The sequence below is a fragment of the Parasteatoda tepidariorum genome, chromosome 4 (assembly GCF_982258835.1).
Source record: "Parasteatoda tepidariorum strain Cologne lab strain chromosome 4, Ptep-v5.0, whole genome shotgun sequence".
In the NCBI taxonomy this organism is placed as follows: Eukaryota; Metazoa; Arthropoda; class Arachnida; order Araneae; family Theridiidae; genus Parasteatoda; species Parasteatoda tepidariorum.
In genome coordinates, this window is record NC_141758.1 from 31,932,434 (window position 1) to 31,951,039 (window position 18,606).

The 18,606-nt window shown below is 26.2% G+C and overlaps 1 protein-coding gene across 1 annotated transcript in view; it reads right to left on the reverse strand.

The window, feature by feature from the left end:
* LOC107453307 (dynein axonemal heavy chain 3) overlaps positions 1 to 18,606 on the reverse strand; it is a 109,723-nt gene that overhangs the window by 86,346 nt on the left and 4,771 nt on the right. Inside the window, exons 4-20 of the mRNA XM_087162125.1 lie at positions 18,106 to 18,181; positions 17,426 to 17,545; positions 15,910 to 16,035; positions 15,057 to 15,255; positions 13,360 to 13,530; positions 11,827 to 11,963; positions 11,636 to 11,744; positions 11,347 to 11,525; positions 9,708 to 9,801; positions 8,117 to 8,204; positions 6,583 to 6,773; positions 5,276 to 5,362; positions 3,420 to 3,564; positions 2,501 to 2,712; positions 1,858 to 1,949; positions 1,671 to 1,785; positions 269 to 439 (exon numbers count right to left, since the gene is read on the reverse strand). Of these exons, the coding sequence (XP_087018251.1) occupies positions 269 to 439; positions 1,671 to 1,785; positions 1,858 to 1,949; positions 2,501 to 2,712; positions 3,420 to 3,564; positions 5,276 to 5,362; positions 6,583 to 6,773; positions 8,117 to 8,204; positions 9,708 to 9,801; positions 11,347 to 11,525; positions 11,636 to 11,744; positions 11,827 to 11,963; positions 13,360 to 13,530; positions 15,057 to 15,255; positions 15,910 to 16,035; positions 17,426 to 17,545; positions 18,106 to 18,181 (2,312 nt within the window). The remainder of the gene's footprint in view (positions 1 to 268; positions 440 to 1,670; positions 1,786 to 1,857; positions 1,950 to 2,500; positions 2,713 to 3,419; positions 3,565 to 5,275; positions 5,363 to 6,582; positions 6,774 to 8,116; positions 8,205 to 9,707; positions 9,802 to 11,346; positions 11,526 to 11,635; positions 11,745 to 11,826; positions 11,964 to 13,359; positions 13,531 to 15,056; positions 15,256 to 15,909; positions 16,036 to 17,425; positions 17,546 to 18,105; positions 18,182 to 18,606) is intronic.

Genomic DNA, 18,606 nt, shown 5'->3' on the forward strand with positions numbered 1-18,606 from the left:
TTATTCAAAAAAAGAAAAAAATTGACTTTTCCTGTTTTTGTATTGTAATTAAATTAAGAAATTTCTTTCTTTTTATCGAAATCTTTCATATTAAAATAAGAGATTTGCAAGATAAGTGGAGTACAATACATACATTCACAGTATGACTTAATGGAGCAACTAGTCCCAATCGCTAAAAATTTGTAGGTAAATTAAATGAAATAATTAACTAATTTTGTCCGTACACTGCAAGAAAAAGTTATAAACGAATGAATTATTTAGAACCTACTTTTAACCATGAATCCAATACATCTTGAACTAACAATAACTTTTCTTCCCACATCTTGATTTTATTTTCAAATGGTTTGATAAAAGGTGATCCTCTCATTGTCTGAACTTTCAAAATATGATCATCCAATAATACTTGAATATCATCAACAGCAGACAAAATGGGCACATCCTGTTTCACGTAGAATAAAAACACAAATTTAGTCAATGGTACCAATGACTGAAAATATTAAAAACTCGATGAAAATATGCACGGACAAGTATTATAAATAGTCAGTACACAATTTCATTAGACCATATGCATGTTTCAAATAAAATTCATAAAATGAATTCAAATAAAAAAATTACCATATAAAAAGTGTGTAATGTTCATAATTATGACAGAATATTCTAATTTGGGACAATAACACAGACCAAAACACATAACTTAGAATCAAAGAACAAAAAGGCATACAATCTCTTAGTCTCTATCGCATACCAAGAGGACTACTGATAATTATTTTCTGACAGTCCTAGGCAATTTTTGGTGGTCTAGGACCAACAGTATCAACATAGATTTTGAGCACTGCTTATGCTTTTAACTTATGGGTTGCTTAAAAAGTATGGTTTCAATAAAAAAATAAACTCTAACTACAGTCCAAAATGAAAGCCCTGTATGAAAACTATAGTTCTATAGCATCAATCACACAAGCTTAAATAAAACTTTAAGAGAACAAACCTTTTCTTATACTTTCACTAAAAAAGATGATAAAAAATGTAAACTGAAGATTTGCATTTAAAAATGTAATTAGGTATAATTATCATAAAATAAATTAGGAAATTATATAATGAATACTCAAGTAAAGTTGTCTATTATTATAATTTGACATAAATTTTAAAAGCGTTTTTTATTAATTATTTTCTTATTTTTATCATAATAAACATGTTAACACATAATGCAAAAGTATTAGTTTGCACAAATTCAACTAAATGTGTTTTTTTTTATTGACTACCAATTATATAATTTCTTTAATTACGAGAACAGGTGAAATACATTTTTCCTTATAATTATAAAATTTAATATTTAAAGTTGCACAGCGAAAAAGTCCCTGTTTTACCGGAAACTTTAAAACTTATTGATTTGGAACTTAAGATTTCCCTGACTTTTTCTTGAAAACTAAATATTTTTCCAATTTCTCCAGCCTTTACAAGGTTATCCAGATTGATAGAAACCTTGAAGTCTTTATACACCTCTAATCAAGGAGATTGCCCCAGTTATCGACACACCTTCTAGTTACATTGAAGTCAGTGATTTTAAAACATCCTCTGTCACATAAAATATTATATGTAATTACATTTATTTAATTATGAAAAAAATTAAAGGCAATTTGTATGTAAAATACATATAAAAAAATTATGCTTACAGTTTCTCTATATGGCTTGAATTCAAACTCAATATCTTGCCATTCTTCCTTCATTTTTGCCATAGCCTTTTCTAAGGCAAATTCCTTGGACACAGTAACAGATAATTCTTCTACCCTATTCAAAAATATTTATTACTATAGGATTCATACACTCAGAGACTACATACATGACAAATTAAAATCATACTTTTCAATATGTTTATGAAGTCCAACTCTAATCATATCTTCTAGTGTAGCCTTTGGACCAGGGCTTATAATGAATCCAAGAAATTTACTTGCCTGAGAAAAAAAATATAGGGGCATTATTATCAACAAATACAGATAAAAGGTATAAAAGTTTGAAGTTGTTGTTATATTAATCTGATTGTTCTTATGTAATAAGAAGAAATTTTTTTAGAATTAGATAAAATTTTAGATTAAAATAAACTAATTAATTAACTATGTATAAATACCCATTTAAATCATTATTTATGAGAACTAAAAGGCATAAAAATATGACATAAAGTTGGTAAAAGTATAAATTCAAATTCATCTTAAAAAGTAATATATTATTTAATAACAAATTATCTTTTAATAAGACTTAATATTACCTTTGTGAACATATTCCAAAGTAAAGAAAATAAATGAAAGGGATAGGAGTGTGTTAAATAATGGGAAATCATGGTAGTTCAAAAAGTAAAAGTATTACAACTCTAAAATTACATAAATACAAGAGGGAAAAAAATCAAATTCTTTTTCAACATTGATTAAATAGAAAATATGGCGGAATGCTTAGCAATTATATAACTAAAAAATTTTCAAAATAATTAAATAAAAATATAAATATTTACATATTTCCAATGCCTTTCCTTAATGCCAGGATTGCAAATTGCTAACAGAAGTGGCACATAATTACGAAACTTTTCTATTTTTGCTTTCAGGGATTTTGCGACCATTCTTGTTTCTAATTGGCCAGCAAATGTTTTGTCTAACTTAAACATCACACGCCACATTTCTTCCACTTGATTCTGAATAGCTTCAGCATTTAATCCAGAAAAAGGTCCTATTTCAATGAAATGTAAAAAACAATAACTAAAGTAAGAAAATTTAAATGAAGGCGGATAATGTCAAAATAACAGAAGTAACGCCATATAAATAATATTTATGCATTTTTTACATTGGAGTTGTTCAAATATTATGTTAACATGTTTTAGACAATTTTGGTCTCTACTCCCCCGTTATTAGCAAAAATAAGCAAATAATCCTTTCCCGTTCTTGTGTAAGAGCATCAAAATCTCCTTTGATTTTTTTAAACCTTGACTTTTACTGAAATAGTTTGATTTTAAGAACTTCAGGATTAAATTAAAGTAAAATAAGAAAACATGCATTAAAGAATTAACATGCAATTTAATTAATTTCACAAAATTTTGGAACAGCTTTGAAGAACTTTTTTTCCCTTCAATTAAAACGTTTATTTCAAATTAGAAATTTTTCTAAATACATATACTTTTTTTTTTGCATTGAAATGGCATATTGAAAAGGAGATTTATTGGAACTTATGTAAGCATTGTTTAAACGCTTCTTTTTCCGCAATCATCAAAACACAAATCCCCTCCTCCCTTACATAATATGTGATAAGCTCATTGTTTAGCTGCATTTGCATATAAAACAAAACAATTTTTACTTCACTTGTATAATTTATTAAAAGAATTATTGTTAGAATTTATTTTATTAAGAGAATTATTTCAAACCATTAAAAATTTGGCTAACCATAATACCAGATTTCATAATTTTTAAAGAAATCAAGAGCAGTATTCCACATTTTTTCATAAGGTTCCTTCTCTTGAAACATATCAGGTATTGAAGGATGCATAGTAAGATCATGATGCAAAAGTCTTTCTTCTTCATTTATTGCCTAAAACAGCAAAATTAAAAAATAAATAAATAATAAAAGACAAAATTATTTACTTCACAATATTTAAATTTATTGTCAATTCATACCAGTGGTCTTATTAAATCAAATGGTACCGAGCCATCCAAGGAACATAAATTTAATTTCTCCCAGGTTTGTAGGACTCTCAATGGACGAGATGTTAACTAGGCACTGAGAGACGTCACTTATAGCCGCATCAATACCAGGCATGCAATTGTATTTTTGAATATTTAAATACAATTAAATTAAAATTATTAATTTTTAAAATTTACATTTTCGTTTGTCAGAAAAAATTAAAATTTTAAGAATAGATTTACGTGATGTTTTTATTATTATGACAGGTGATTATTCTGTTATATTAGCATAATAATAATAGCTTGTAATATTCCGCATAATTATTTATGTAAATATAAGCATGATAATTTAAATGTTCCATAGTAAACTGGTGTCGTAAACAAAATTTTACTTAAGTCAAATTTACGGAAAATTCAAAAGAATAAAACATTAACTTTATATTTATTATTTTAATGTTGTTATGAATTTTCTATTATTACTTTGAACTTTCTTCATAACAATTTGAATGCATGTAAATATGAGCATGATAATTTAAATGTTCCATAGTAAACTGATGTCGTAAACAAAATTTTACTTAAGGCAAATTTACGGAAAATTCAAAAGAATAAAACATTAACTTTATATTTATTATTTTAATGTTGTTATGAATTTTCTATTATTACTTTGAATTTTCTTCATAACAATTTGAATGCATGTAAATATATAAGCATGATAATTTAAATGTTCCATAGTAAACTGATGTCGTAAACAAAATTTTACTTAAGTCAAATTTACGTAAAATTCAAAAGAATAAAACATTAACTTTATATTTATTATTTTAATGTTGTTATGAATTTTCTATTATTACTTTGAATTTTCTTCATAACAATTTGAATGCATGTAAATATAAGCATGATAATTTAAATGTTCCATAGTAAACTGATGTCGTAAACAAAATTTTACATAAGTCAAATTTACGGAAAATTCAAAAGAATAAAACATTAACTTTATATTTATTATTTTAATGTTGTTATGAATTTTCTATTATTACTTTGAACTTTCTTCATAACAATTTGAATTTGGTTGAAAGAAAGAAAAAAATATTAATCACATGCTTAACACTTATCACATAACACTATAATAATCAAGCACTATTAGGGAGTATATCTTTGTACTCTTGTTAAATGATCTATTTTTAAAAGAAAAATTTTTTTTAATAAGTTTTCGTGTAACTAAATATTAAATAGAAATTTAAAAACAAATTTGTGTAAGAAGTTGCGATGGTAATCAAACAAAAGAATAAAGATTTAATTTTTATCCCTATAAGTCAAAACCTTAATTTGTTGAACTAAATGTTTGCAACTACAATAAAAAAAAAAATTGGAATCTTTCAAATAAATGCAATAATTGTTCGAAAATTGATGACACTGAAAAGCTTTAAAAACATTAAAACTAACTAAAAAAAATAGGTAACTGACAACAAGAAGAAACTCATTGGGAAGACCAAGGTCTACTTGGAGCTTTAGTGTCAAGAAGAAGGATGGTTCAAAATAATGAAGTAGCAATCATGAGGGTTGATGGACAAAGAGAGCAGAAGATTATAGAATAACATTTATAAAATAGTTGTAAAGGTATCCACCTCTAATTCATCTCGGGATTCAACAAGGCAATCATGAAGATATTTCAGACCTTCAACAGCAGTTCTTGATTCATCAAGGGATACTTCCTAAAATTAAGCAATAATATATAAAAAAGCATAAAACACATGTTTCTAAAATCTAAAATGCAGAATGCTTAAAGGAGTTAAAAAATAAGAAAGATATTAGGTTGACAAGGATGAAATTTGTAGGTTGAAAGTGTCAACTTTAACAGCTTATAGTTTAATATTGGTTAGATCATTTTTTTTTCCTTTTCGTAAAAGTCACATACCTCATCTACTTAAATGAATAATCACAAACTCTAAAAAGATATTAAAAATAAAAACTTATTTTATTGGAAAGGGAATAGAAATAAATTTAAACTATCATGAAGAGTGAGTTCTTACATGGAAGCAACTGGTAGGTGACCACTTTGATTAACCTGCAAAGGACACAGGGTGCTCTTTATTGGTCCTCATTAAACTGTTCTATGTTAAAGTGGTTGACTTAGCAAGCAGGTCATCAGGCTACCAAGGCAGAGGAGCAACCCCCTTTGAAGAGGATCAAAATTATGATGACATGTCTTCGGATCATCTTTAGGGATATTTCCTGGACTATCGCTAATTGCCATTTGTGCAGCTCTACCGTGATGCAAATAAAGCCTACTACTCTTACAAGGAAATAAGGCATCACATACCATGAAAAACACAATCTTGAATTTGGCTCTTGTGTACAAAAGTGTTAGTGTTGGTTGAACAAATATGAAACACTAAAACACAACACCAAATCTTAATATTCACCAAAAAAATAACTAACGGTATTTGTTAGATGCCTTAGGGCAGGCCTGATCAATTATGATTTTATGAAACCTAGCACACCCCTCACAATCAAAATAAACTGAAACAGGACAAAACAATGGAAAAAGAATGGAAATTAGCCTTCATTAGCCAACAGATCATTTCCTGTCTAATTACATGGCATTGGAAAAGTGCCATGCAATTAGACAGGCACAACAGAAATGACATGGCAACACTACAGGAATTGGTACTTCATAATCCTCCATACTCACTAGACCTCAGCCCTTATTAACTACCGTTTTTTCTAAATTTGAGCATCCTTTCTTAATAGAAAAACAATTCAATTCTGAAAATGATGTAAAAGTAGCTTTTCAGAGATTCATTTACTTTTCGTCGAAACAGTTTCATCTCACTTGCCTTTACCTGTTGTTTACATGGCAAAAGTGCAGAGAAAATATGAATGCATATTTTAAATGAAATAATTTATTATATCTATAAAACCATCAACCAACTTGAATGAGTGGTAAATTCTTTATTTTATGCTGGCAGAAATCAACATTTTCGTTTAATATTTTAATTCTATCAGCAAGAAGAGCTTCAGCTTCTTCTTTTTTCTTCCGTAATTCAACATGTGTCACTTTAAAAAGTTTTCTCATAGCTTTTGGCCATCTCAACATAGTGCTATGTCTAATTAAATCAGTATCTGAAAGAAAAAGAAATGCTTAAAACTAACTTCTATCAACAATCTTAAACTTTTCATAAAAATTAAAATAAATAAAAAAACATGGCATAATTTTAGCAGTGATTCATAAATTAATGGCTTGCTTATTAATTTATTAATAACGATATAACTATCAGGGAAAAAATTTATTTTCAAAAATAGTTTGGTTTGATTGAAAATTAATTTGGTTTTCTTGCACAATTATATGAAGCTATCAGTCAGTGGTTGCATGTGATTCACCTTTAATGATGATTGGAAGAAAATAATGACCCACATGAGCAAAATTTAGATAGGAGGTCAGATGGTAAGAATCATGCAGACTGGGCACCATGCTCTCAGATGGCCTAACCATGATTTTTTTAGAGAATTGACTGAGGTGAAGATATTACATTTGAATGGATTCTGATCCACTAGGATATAATTTGAGAAAATGGAAACAAATTACACACCCAACCTGTAGAATGAGGAATCAAAACCTGGTTTAAGCCATGATAGGCAAAGAATAATGTCAACACACAGAATGGACAGTTTTTTTAAGATCATCATTGAAGAGATCTTTCAACCCTGATTTAATTCAGATACCCTGCAACTTCTTTATTTATTTATTTTACTTTCAGTTTAAGGAGGAACAAAAAGATTTCTCACATAAACAATTGATTTAACATTTATTTAAAAAAATATTAAAGTTTACCAGCCTACCAGTAAATTTTAAATTATACTTCATTGAGTATTGAATATTTTAAAAAAATTATTATTTTAGAAACATTAACTAGACCCATCACAATAATCTTTGGAACATATGTGAATGTGAATTTATTAAAAGCTATAAACTAAATGTATGTTTATTTTATGTCTCTGCATAAAAGTTTCCAGTTAATTAAAGTGGACTATATTAATAAATTTTAATATATTATATTACTAAATTCAATTTTATAGCTGTTTACATAAAATATGGTTTATAACAACAGATTTATTTTCAGTTTTATTTTGAGTAAATAATGAAGGAAATTTACTTTTTTTATCTAATAATAAAAATATTATTAGATTAAATTAATCCCTTGATGTAAAATAATGAGTATTATTTGTCACTGACTTTTTATACCATATAACACAATGACAAGTTATACTCATCATGCAACTAAAGCTTTTGTTGAACATGATAAAAAATTTGTTTTAAAATTTAAAGTGTACTGAATATGGCAGGACTTTTAAGTTCAGATTATTTTTTAAATAAAAATTAAATAGTTATTTCATGTATAATTTTAGATTATTAAATCTTACTGGACAGTGCTAAAGAAATAAGCTAAATAAATATTTAAATTTACCAGGTAGGAGAGCATTATCCATCAAAAATAAAATCCGAGTAATTGCTTTTTGAATTTCTTTTACAAGCTCTAAAAGTTTTGTTTCTGCCTGAAAAAGAATTCAATATAAAAAGCATGAAAAATTAAAATGCAATTAAAATTTTTAAACTAATTTGAAATTCTTTGATATTCCCAGGTGTTTTGATATATATGAACCCTGTTACCTACATTTTCAAGTTTTATATCTTGTAAATAGTTATATTTTTGTTACTTTTGAAGGTAAGGAAAGTATTTGTTTCATCTTACAGAATAATTTTCAAAAATCGAAAAATAAATAATTTTTCTTATAATTTTGAGTTTTCTAAACAAAATGGTTCTTTTTCAACTCATTTTCAGGGTAGGGGAGAAAGAGTATTAGAGTTAATATTGCTCACAACAAAACCTTTTGGATAATTATTTCATTTAAAAGTAATCATAATAATCGAGGTAAAAATAAAGCATATGGAATTAAGAAGTGCTATCATACTTGTACAAAATCAGCCAACATAATACAATGAAACCTGTTCAGCTGACTACATAAGTTGATATCAATTAATTAAGAACTGAATTTATCCAATGTAATTAAAGGAAGCAAAACTTTTCTACTTAGTATGTTGACCCCTATAATAAATACAATTTGTCCAGGGATAAAAATTGAAAGCTATTTTAACCACTTTATAAGTTAAACAGAACAAAACTTAATTACGAAATTTTTTAAGCTATTAAGTTATGTATTGAGCTATTAAGTTATGAAAAAAGTTTTAAAATTTAACAAAAACTTTAAAGTATATTGGAAAATATTAAGAGTTTTTGTCGTACATAGGTTTGATTGTGTAGCAATAGATTTGAAAATATTGAAATGAATAAAATGTTCTAATTGCATATATGCTCTTAAGTACTGATATTTTAGGAAGTTATTTATAAGAAATAACTGCCATGCATCACTAATAAAAAATGCATAACATTAAACTAATCAGTTTGACATTAAATTACGGTGATAAATTGAAATACCTTTTGTAATTAATATCATTTATTAAGACAAGATATTTTTGATAACTAAAACTTTAAACTCATGTTAAAAAGATTAAATTGCATTATTTATTTTGATAAGTAATATGAAAGGAATACGTGGTTAACATGATGTATAGATAAGAATAAAATGAAAGAAATTATTAAAAAAAAAACATCGAAATCTATATAAGTTGACCACTAAAGAAATGTTCCAAAAGTATCCAACTCAAACATATTTCACTGAATTGTCAAATACTGTACAATATCATAGAAATAAAATTATCTGATTTAATTCCACTATCTCTGTAAAGGATAAGAAAAAAAAAGACCTGTTATTTAAGAAAAAGGTAAAATTTGGAATGATACAAATTTTAACTATTAATTACATCAAATTCCAGAAAGTAGGTACAAATTTAAACATATCTATTTAAATAGATGCAGAAATATATTACATTAAATGAGTTGCTGAAGCAAAAAATAGTCATGAATGAAAAAAATGACATAATTTCATTTAAAAGTAAATGTTGAATTAAGATTTTTGCAAAAGAAACAAATTGCATACTAATTTTAGATTTACATCCATTGCAACTATTTCTTCTGTATTATTAACTGGTTCAATTAGTTGACTTTGCATTGTGCTGCATTCTTCACATATCCTAAGAGAAAATTAGAATAAATTTTTTATTAGGAAACAATGTCGAATTTTTACTTACATGCAAATTAAAACATTATCCTTAAAAAAAATTAAGATTTTTCTATTTTTATGCCAGATCTAGTTCTTATCATTTATTTTCGTTTAAAAAAGGAAGAAGACTTGGCATCTGCTAAAAAAATAGAAGCTTTTGTTCAGGTTGTTGTACAGTGCTAGTTGCCGGCACTGCAAACCTTCTTCTATTCAGAAAACAATTTAGTACATATGTTACCGGCAAAGTTTGGAATCCGGCATTTTATAGAATGCCTAAAACTAGCCGGCAATGTACGAAACGATTTATATTTCGCACATTTCCTAGGCATTCTATAGAATGCCAAATGAGAAACCGGCAAAGTATAAAATACATCTCCGATTCGTCAAAATGTCATTCAAGAATGACAAATTCAAAACCTCATTCAAGCCTGTCATGTTGCAACAAGTAGGTTAATTTCTAATTTTTTATATGAAAATTTTGTTTCCCTTAATAAGAAAGGCATAAATTATGTTTTGCACAACTTTTTATTTTTCTTTACACAGTTTGAATAAATGTTTTTTAATGGCAAACTCAGTATTTTTTCAGAATAACATTTTTATTTTTGAGAAATGCATGTTGACCGAAATCTAGAGAATGCCGACTTACACCGGTGAATGTCAACAATCACATAGTCTTCTAATCTATTGTCAGTAAGTATTAAAATATCTAATAAATGTAATTATATCCACGAATAAATTAATATCAAATTGGATCTAATAAATATTTCGGACATTCACCAAAGTGACTATGTGATAGTCAACATTCACCTGTGAAAGTCAACAACCACCGATTTCGGTCATTCACAGTAACATGCACATCATTTACATAGTAACCTCATCAGTAAGTTTTTTTCATAATTTGCCTAAATAGCATTTGTCATTCTATAGAATACCTAGGTATTTTATACAATGCCTAAGGAAAGTATGTAATACTTCTCACATTTCATACTTTGCCTAAAAACATCTGGCATTCTATACAATGCCGGCATTTCATACTTTAAGCGGTAACATATATATATATATATATGCTGTATAGTTAATTAAAACTAAAGAGAGATCCTTCACTGAAAAATCTAACTACTTTTCAAAACCATTTTGCAGAACACTCTTTCATTATATTTTTTATTTATGAAGAAAAGGACATTTTAAAATTTTATTTTTCACTATAATTATTTTTTTCCATTGAAATATCATTATTACAAAAAAATATTTATATAGAATACATTCTATAAAAGCTATCATCAAAAAATCCTTATTATTTTCATGATATTGTACAAAAATTTTTTTTAAATAAACAGTGTAAAAAAATACTTATAAACTACTTTGATTTTAATATATCAACTAAGCTTATGATAATATTATCAACACTTAGCACTGAAATTTTTAATATCGCTACATAAATCACATAATTCAATTTTAAGAATTTGAAATACCATAAAAATATGATTTACACATAGAAATTGCAATAAACACTCACCATTCTGTGTGATTGGTATTAGTTGTAATTTGAAAATCAATTAGCTTCTGACAAATAGTATCAATTTTTTCACAAAGCTGTTTCTTCATTTCATCACAGTTCAAATTAAATAAATTGAGATGTATGTTACTTTTTTCAGTATGAATAGCTTGTTTGTGAGCCTGTACTTCTTCAATTTTCTAAGCAAAATATAATAAACAATGGCTATTAAGCATGAAAACACATGGTAAGTTTTCATAATTTAATATATTTTGTAATTAAAAATGTGTGTAAATTAAAGAGAATTTACTTTTGGAAATTCTTTTATATCAATTTCATCACTTTTCAAAAAGTTTTCAGTATCATCATCAAGAGTACCATCAATAATGTAAGAAAACTTGTCAAACTGCCTAATGTATCTGCAAAAGAAAAAGATATCATTTAAAAAAAAAACTTTTTGCTTGGTTTTAAACTTAAAAAAAAAAGTTAACATTTACTTACTGGTTCAAACCTATTTCATTAAATTTCAAATCATTTTCAACAGAACGAAAACAGAGTTCAACCATTTGATCATTCTCTGGTATAGGATATAAATTAAGCTTTTCATCATCAAATACTCTCAAAAGAATTTTATCCGGCTACAATGAAATTAAACATAATTTAAATAAGTTTATTTCACATTAATCACATAAAAAACCATGAAGATGTATTCATGATTTGAATACAGGAACATTAGAAACGAGCGAAATTCTTGTTTTAATTTTAAAGAAGAATTAAGTATAATGTGAATTCAATGATCTAGATTTGAAGTGAATCTAACTTAATAGCATTATCTTTAAGCTTTCTGATTTATTACTAGCTATCAGAATGTAAAAACTCACTAAGTTTTTAGATGCTTGGAACTTATTTTTTCAAATTCATATTAAAGAAAAGAAGAAAAATAATTATATTTAGAAAATTATTCATTATAAATAACACAGCTCACTTATCAGAAAAACAAAACATGAATGGAAATAAAAATTTAGGAAGTAGGAATGAATTTTTAACAAACTTAATTTATAAAAAAATCATTCATAAAATTTCCTTAAGGACTGGATGCAGATGTTTAGCTAGAGTTATTAAAACAACATCACCATTGCTTCACTTTCATATTTCAACTTTTAACATTTTTTTTATGCACAGAGAATTTTCTTTTACATAAAAATAAACTTGACTAGGTAAATAAAAAATAAGCTAATTTTGTTAGCTAAATTCTTATTTTTTTATAAAAATTTGAGGAAATGCTTAATTGATATTTTATGGCATTTCTGATGTAATATTTACATGCTGGGCCCAGCATTTAAAGGTAAAAAAATAAACGTCTGATTTAAATATTTATATGCATACTGAGAAATGCAATCTTTGGCCCTGACAGTTATCATAATTTTTGCTAAGTTCAATAAACAGATTAAATTTTATGCTAAAATTATAATGGTAAAAACTTTCACCATTTTAAATGTTTGCACAATAGTTCAGTTTAAAAATAATCAAATAAATAAAAACTCCAAATTTCTTTATTTATTTTACAAAATTTTAACTCTAATCTGATAAATTTTTTTCAAATTATGATTTTTTGCATCCTGCTAAGATAAATTTAAACAGGAGGGAAAGTTTAACAGTAAAGTACTGTGTATGTTACAAAATCTCTTATTCTATTAGATGCCTAAAATATATCGCAAAAGTGTGAGAAGATAAACATTTTATAAATTGCCTTGGCAATGTATAGAATGAATAATGACTAATATGCAAAAGTATGGACAATTAATATTTCCTATATTAGTTAGATATTCTGCAGAATGCCTAATAAAAAACAAGATCTTTCACAATGACTAGGCATGGTATAAAATTATTCTCATAAACCATATTTCACCCGAAAAGAACAGGCATTTTATATAATGACTAGACATTCTATACATGCCAGTATTTCATAAAATGATAGTAACATATATGTATTTTATTCCTGTTATGTTTATTTCAAATGTAAGAAAAACTTACCCTCGGAAGATTTTGAGAAATCTGCAAAAGAGAATGTATTACAAAAAGGAATTCTTTTTTCCATTCATCAAAAGTCATTTCCATCATTATTAAAGAATCTTTCACGACAACACGGATGGAAAGAATAGGAAAATTGAGAAAAGTTTTGCACCTTGTGAGGTCATTTCCAATCTAAAAGAAAAAAATCAATTATTCTTTGGTAGATTATTTTACACATTAAAAGACAGAACAGTACTATAATAGGCACGATAAACAGAACAGTATTATGATAATACTAGACTAAATGGTGCTATAGTAAAAACTGCCAGTTAGGTTCTAAATAGCTTTAAATAAAATATTGTTTTCCCCCCATAACAATACAATCATCTAACGTAGGTCTCATTGCAACAAACAACATTATTTCCCCTAGATCAAATTAAGACAGAGTAAGGAATAAGCAATACTTAAAGCTGAGCAAGCATCTTGGTAAGACATTGTATAGAATTTCTGTAGATGATATGGATAATATTTTGAATCTAGTTATTTTTTACATAGCTATAGTTGTTTACAATTACAATTTTTGTGGAAAACGTTTTCAAGTGGTAAAAAAATATATGCTTTTATATTTGATTAATTTTTTGTTATGGTTTAAAACAGTTTTGAATACCATAACTAAAAAAATTAGAAACTTTGGAAAAAAACTTTGCGGAAAAAAACAAAGGCACAAAAATCTACTTTAAGTTAAAAATCAACATTTTAAAAGATGAAATTTACTAACCAGCCTTAATTATTTGATCATCTTAAACTAACCACTAAAAAATTAAACACTTGACTGGTAAATAGATATACAAGTAAATACAATGTAATAAAAACTGCTAACAATATGAAGCAAACATAAACTGATAAGATGCTGATCGAGGGGACATAACTGACAGATGCTTAAATCATTAGTTTAAGCATCTGCTATAAAAAGAACTATGAGATACAGGGTTCAAACTAAATTTTTTCAGCAGAAAATACTGCTGTGACTCACAATTTTAAGTTTAAAACAAATTCTAAAATATGTCTAAATTTGAATGAAATAAAGAATTTTTTTCAATTCAAATCAATTCATAATAGAACAAATATTTTTTGAATTGTGTAATAATGATTATGAATAACTTTTATAAAATGAAATACTTAGATAATAAAAGAATAAAAAAATTAATTTATACACATCAATAATATCTTTTTTAAAACATAATAAGCACATTTTCTTACTTTCATTTAACATTTTCACAGTAACTTTTTTCTAGATTTTGCAGATGAATGCTTTTTAGGAAACATCTTAAAAGAATTTTACAGTAGCTTGTTTGTACTACATAAAAATGAAGTTTTCTCTTATAAGAATTTAATTTTGAATTCCATAAAATAGAAATAATGACATATAAAATATGTATTGCGTGGCTCTATCTTTATCTTTAGTAATTTACAAATAAAAAACAAAAATGTTACAAGAAAATTTTTACTGTTCTAATAGAATATTAATATAAAATTATTACATAAAATAGAACATAAATTTTTACCTGGATTTTTTAACTTTTATTTAAAAAATTCGTTCACAATCAGCATGAATTAAAAAATGATTGTTGCACTTAAAATCTATTCTTAAACCATAATTAAATAAAAACCTAATTAATTTGAAAAATTAGTGAAGTTATTAATAAAAAAATACTCACAGCATATTTGTGAATGAGTTCCATATAATTCCATATGCATTTAGTAATGAGTTGTCTGAGCATTGATGACATTATAACAGCCACAGATGAAAAATATCTTTGAATTTTTTCAGTGGAAGCACCAGATTTACGAGAAACAAGAGGCTCCCAATCTTGTTTGCGGTACTTGATCAAGATTTGTACACTTTCAGTAATCCAGCTAGAAGTGAACATTATCAAAACAATTGTTAATACATTAACAAAAATTACTGCTGAACGTATCAAAATAGTGGATAATTTGAAGAAAAAAATTAAAGAAAAACGAAAGGAGATAGAACTATACAGCATGCTTTATTCCGCGAAGGTACATAGTTATTTTTCCCCCAAAGCTTCAAAACAAGTTTTTGGTTCTACAGTAAACTGTTGATCATTTTTTGCAAGCTATTTTAATTTTTCTCAGTGTCATTTTCTTGGAACAGAAATGCCATAATGAAAATTGCCATAATTAGCATAATGAAAATTGGATTGATGAATAAAATTTAGCATTAATAAAAATGTCCCCTACTGATATAATTATGTGTAAAAACCAATATATCAATTATTAATCATCAGAGATTTGCAATGTAGCTGGGAGAAGTTTTGGGTCTCTCCTAAAGGCTTTTGTCAACCCAAAGTCTATGGAAAAAATTCTGAGCATACCAAAAGTGGTCTTAACTAGAGAAGATCCTTACACAGAGGTTGTCTTCCCTTAAGGTTTCACTGTATTTTGTCACTTACCTGCTTATTTAAATAATATCAGTAGACTAAAATTACTCAACAAAAATTAATTCCAAATTATTTCATTAACCAAAAATAGCATAATTTTTTTTTTTACCCATTAATCAAAGTTGATCTAGCAGCTTCACATTGAGCCTGAATAAGCGAACGGAAATCATTGGCAAATGGTGCAATCGGAGTACTTGCAAAATTTTCAATCAGTATGAGATCCAAGTTCTGATATCTAAAAAAAAAATAGATCAATACTTTTAAAATTGGTAGAAATTCAAAGCAATAAAACAAGACACATACTAATTATACAGTTTCTGAGACAAATATTTTTTCAGAAAAGGGACTTTTGTATATATGATTTAACCCTTTAAGAGTAAAATGCATTTCAGATAAAGATATCAAAAATGTAAATTTACTAATTGCTAATTGGGCATTTAAGTTAGAAAGAACCTATTTTGTAAATACAAAATAAGAGCATACATTAACACACAAAATCTGCTACAGACAATGATTCAGAGCTTATAATAACTGTTAATCACAATTTTCCTCAACTATAAAAATAATTTTAGAAAAACTAAAAAAGACATAAAAGTCTTTTAAAATGAAAAATATTTTGATTTTATGTTTTAATTGCTTCTATAAAAAATAATAATATCGGTAAAAATATACAATAAGAAAGTTTGAAAGAACTTTTACTTAAGAGTTTTAAAAAAAACTCTGTGTTTCGAAGAGACAAATATAAATTTCTTAATATTTGTAACAAGAAGATTCAGCGCCTGATATAAATATACAGGACAAACTTTAAATGTCTGTTTATTTCTTAACATCTTTAAAACATGGAGACAATTAAGCTATTATGATAACAATTTTAATACTTGTTCAAAATATTGTGCATATTAAAATTCCAAGAAGTTTAAGAAGGACACTAAGTCAAACTTTTGAGAAAAGTTAAGTAATAAATAGTTTCAAATCCTAACGGAAATTTATAAATACAATTTCTAGAAATTTCAATAATTTCAGCAAATTTCATATCACTGTATGCATTTAAGCAATATGTCACCTGAGTAAATATTATAATCAAACTAGTATAATTATGAGTCACATTCTTTTTATTAATTGATTCCTTCCCTAACAAAGTTTGATTCTAGGCCTAAAATTGATACAGGGCAATTTGGTGTTAAAAAGTAGCTGTATACATAAATTAAGTGTTAAGAGTATGAGAACATTTCTGATGTCTTACTTTTCTGATATTTAATCGTATTTTAATAACATGAATAACATTGAAACCATCAAAACTGTTTTTCAAATCAATATCAGCAATTTTTAGCAATAAACATGTTTCAGTTTTCACCTGTTAACGTTTTGAAAATTGTTTATGTCTCTTGTGGAAATAGTGGCAAGCAAAGCCTTTACTCTGGCTAGCACTTTCGAACTGAAATTTCATGCCCAGTAGTAATAAATATTTTTACATAATTTTTTTAATAAAAAAAAAACTATTCCTTTATAATTATCCAGAAGAAAGTTTCATTACATGCTTGGAAGCAATTGAGATTGAATACTATTTCAACACCACATTCTGCAATAATTTTTGCACACAAATTATATCTAAAATATGTAGTTACTTGTCAGCCCACAAATAAGAGATTTTCTTAATGCAAGGACGCAGCAAAAAAGCTCTCGAGTTCAAAAATTTTCTTGTCGAATGAACAGAACTTTCCCAAGGAAGAGAAGCAGGGGTATTTCTAGAAAGACATTAATTAATTAAATATTATTAATGGGAAAACAAGAAGTAAAATGAAGATCTACACTGAAATATAACATTTCCTTCATTTCAATTAAAAAAAATAGTGCCTTTAATGTAAAATACTTCTTGGTGCTATTTTGAGCAATTATATGAATTTAAAGAACCATATTTAAATTTCATAAAAAGAAAAAAAAATAAGATTAAACATTTCATATTTATAGCTGAGTGTCTACAAAGACCAGAAGGTCTACCTTAGTCAAGAAGAAAAGTTTTGCAATTAAAAGTTAAATCACAAAAACTATAAGTTTAATTAAAGGTTTCTCAGAATTTTCTCAGTTCTAATTACATATTTATAGATGGAAAGCATTTTAGAACTAAGCAATGTAGCATTAACACTTATTCAATTATTTCAGCTCAGTTAAAATAATGTATAAATGATTGCTTTAAGTACAACTTTATACAGATAGAAGTTAATTCATTACATACAATTTTTTAGACAAAACCATAAGTCTCCCCCCCCCCCCCAAAAAAAGAATATCTCTGCATAAAACAACTTACACATGGGACCACTTTGGATATACACTTTTGATACCTAACCTTTTTCTTTCTGATTTGTCCATCAAAATATAGTCAACTGAAAAGGAAGACAATAGCTTTCATAAAACCAAAAATCTAATGTTATGAAAGTAAAGTAATAAAAATGAAAGAATTGCATTATCCTTAAAAGAAAAAATTAATATTTTTTTGAAATATTATCAATATAACTAAAAAAAAGTTTTTAGAATATTGACATATTTAAATAGCAAGTGATTATGTAACCATATATTCAACAAATGATTTATTAGTTACATTTTACTCATATATATGAAAGAATAATATTATTTTTAGCTTCATAAAAAATAACACGAATAAACAATGAAACTAATATAAAATAAATTAGCAGAAAGAAAGCCCTAAATGATCCATGTTGATACAAGTCCTTAAACTATGAAACAAATGAATTAAAACAAAAGAACTATTTTTTTTAAAAAAAATCTATATATTGGTAATGATAATTCA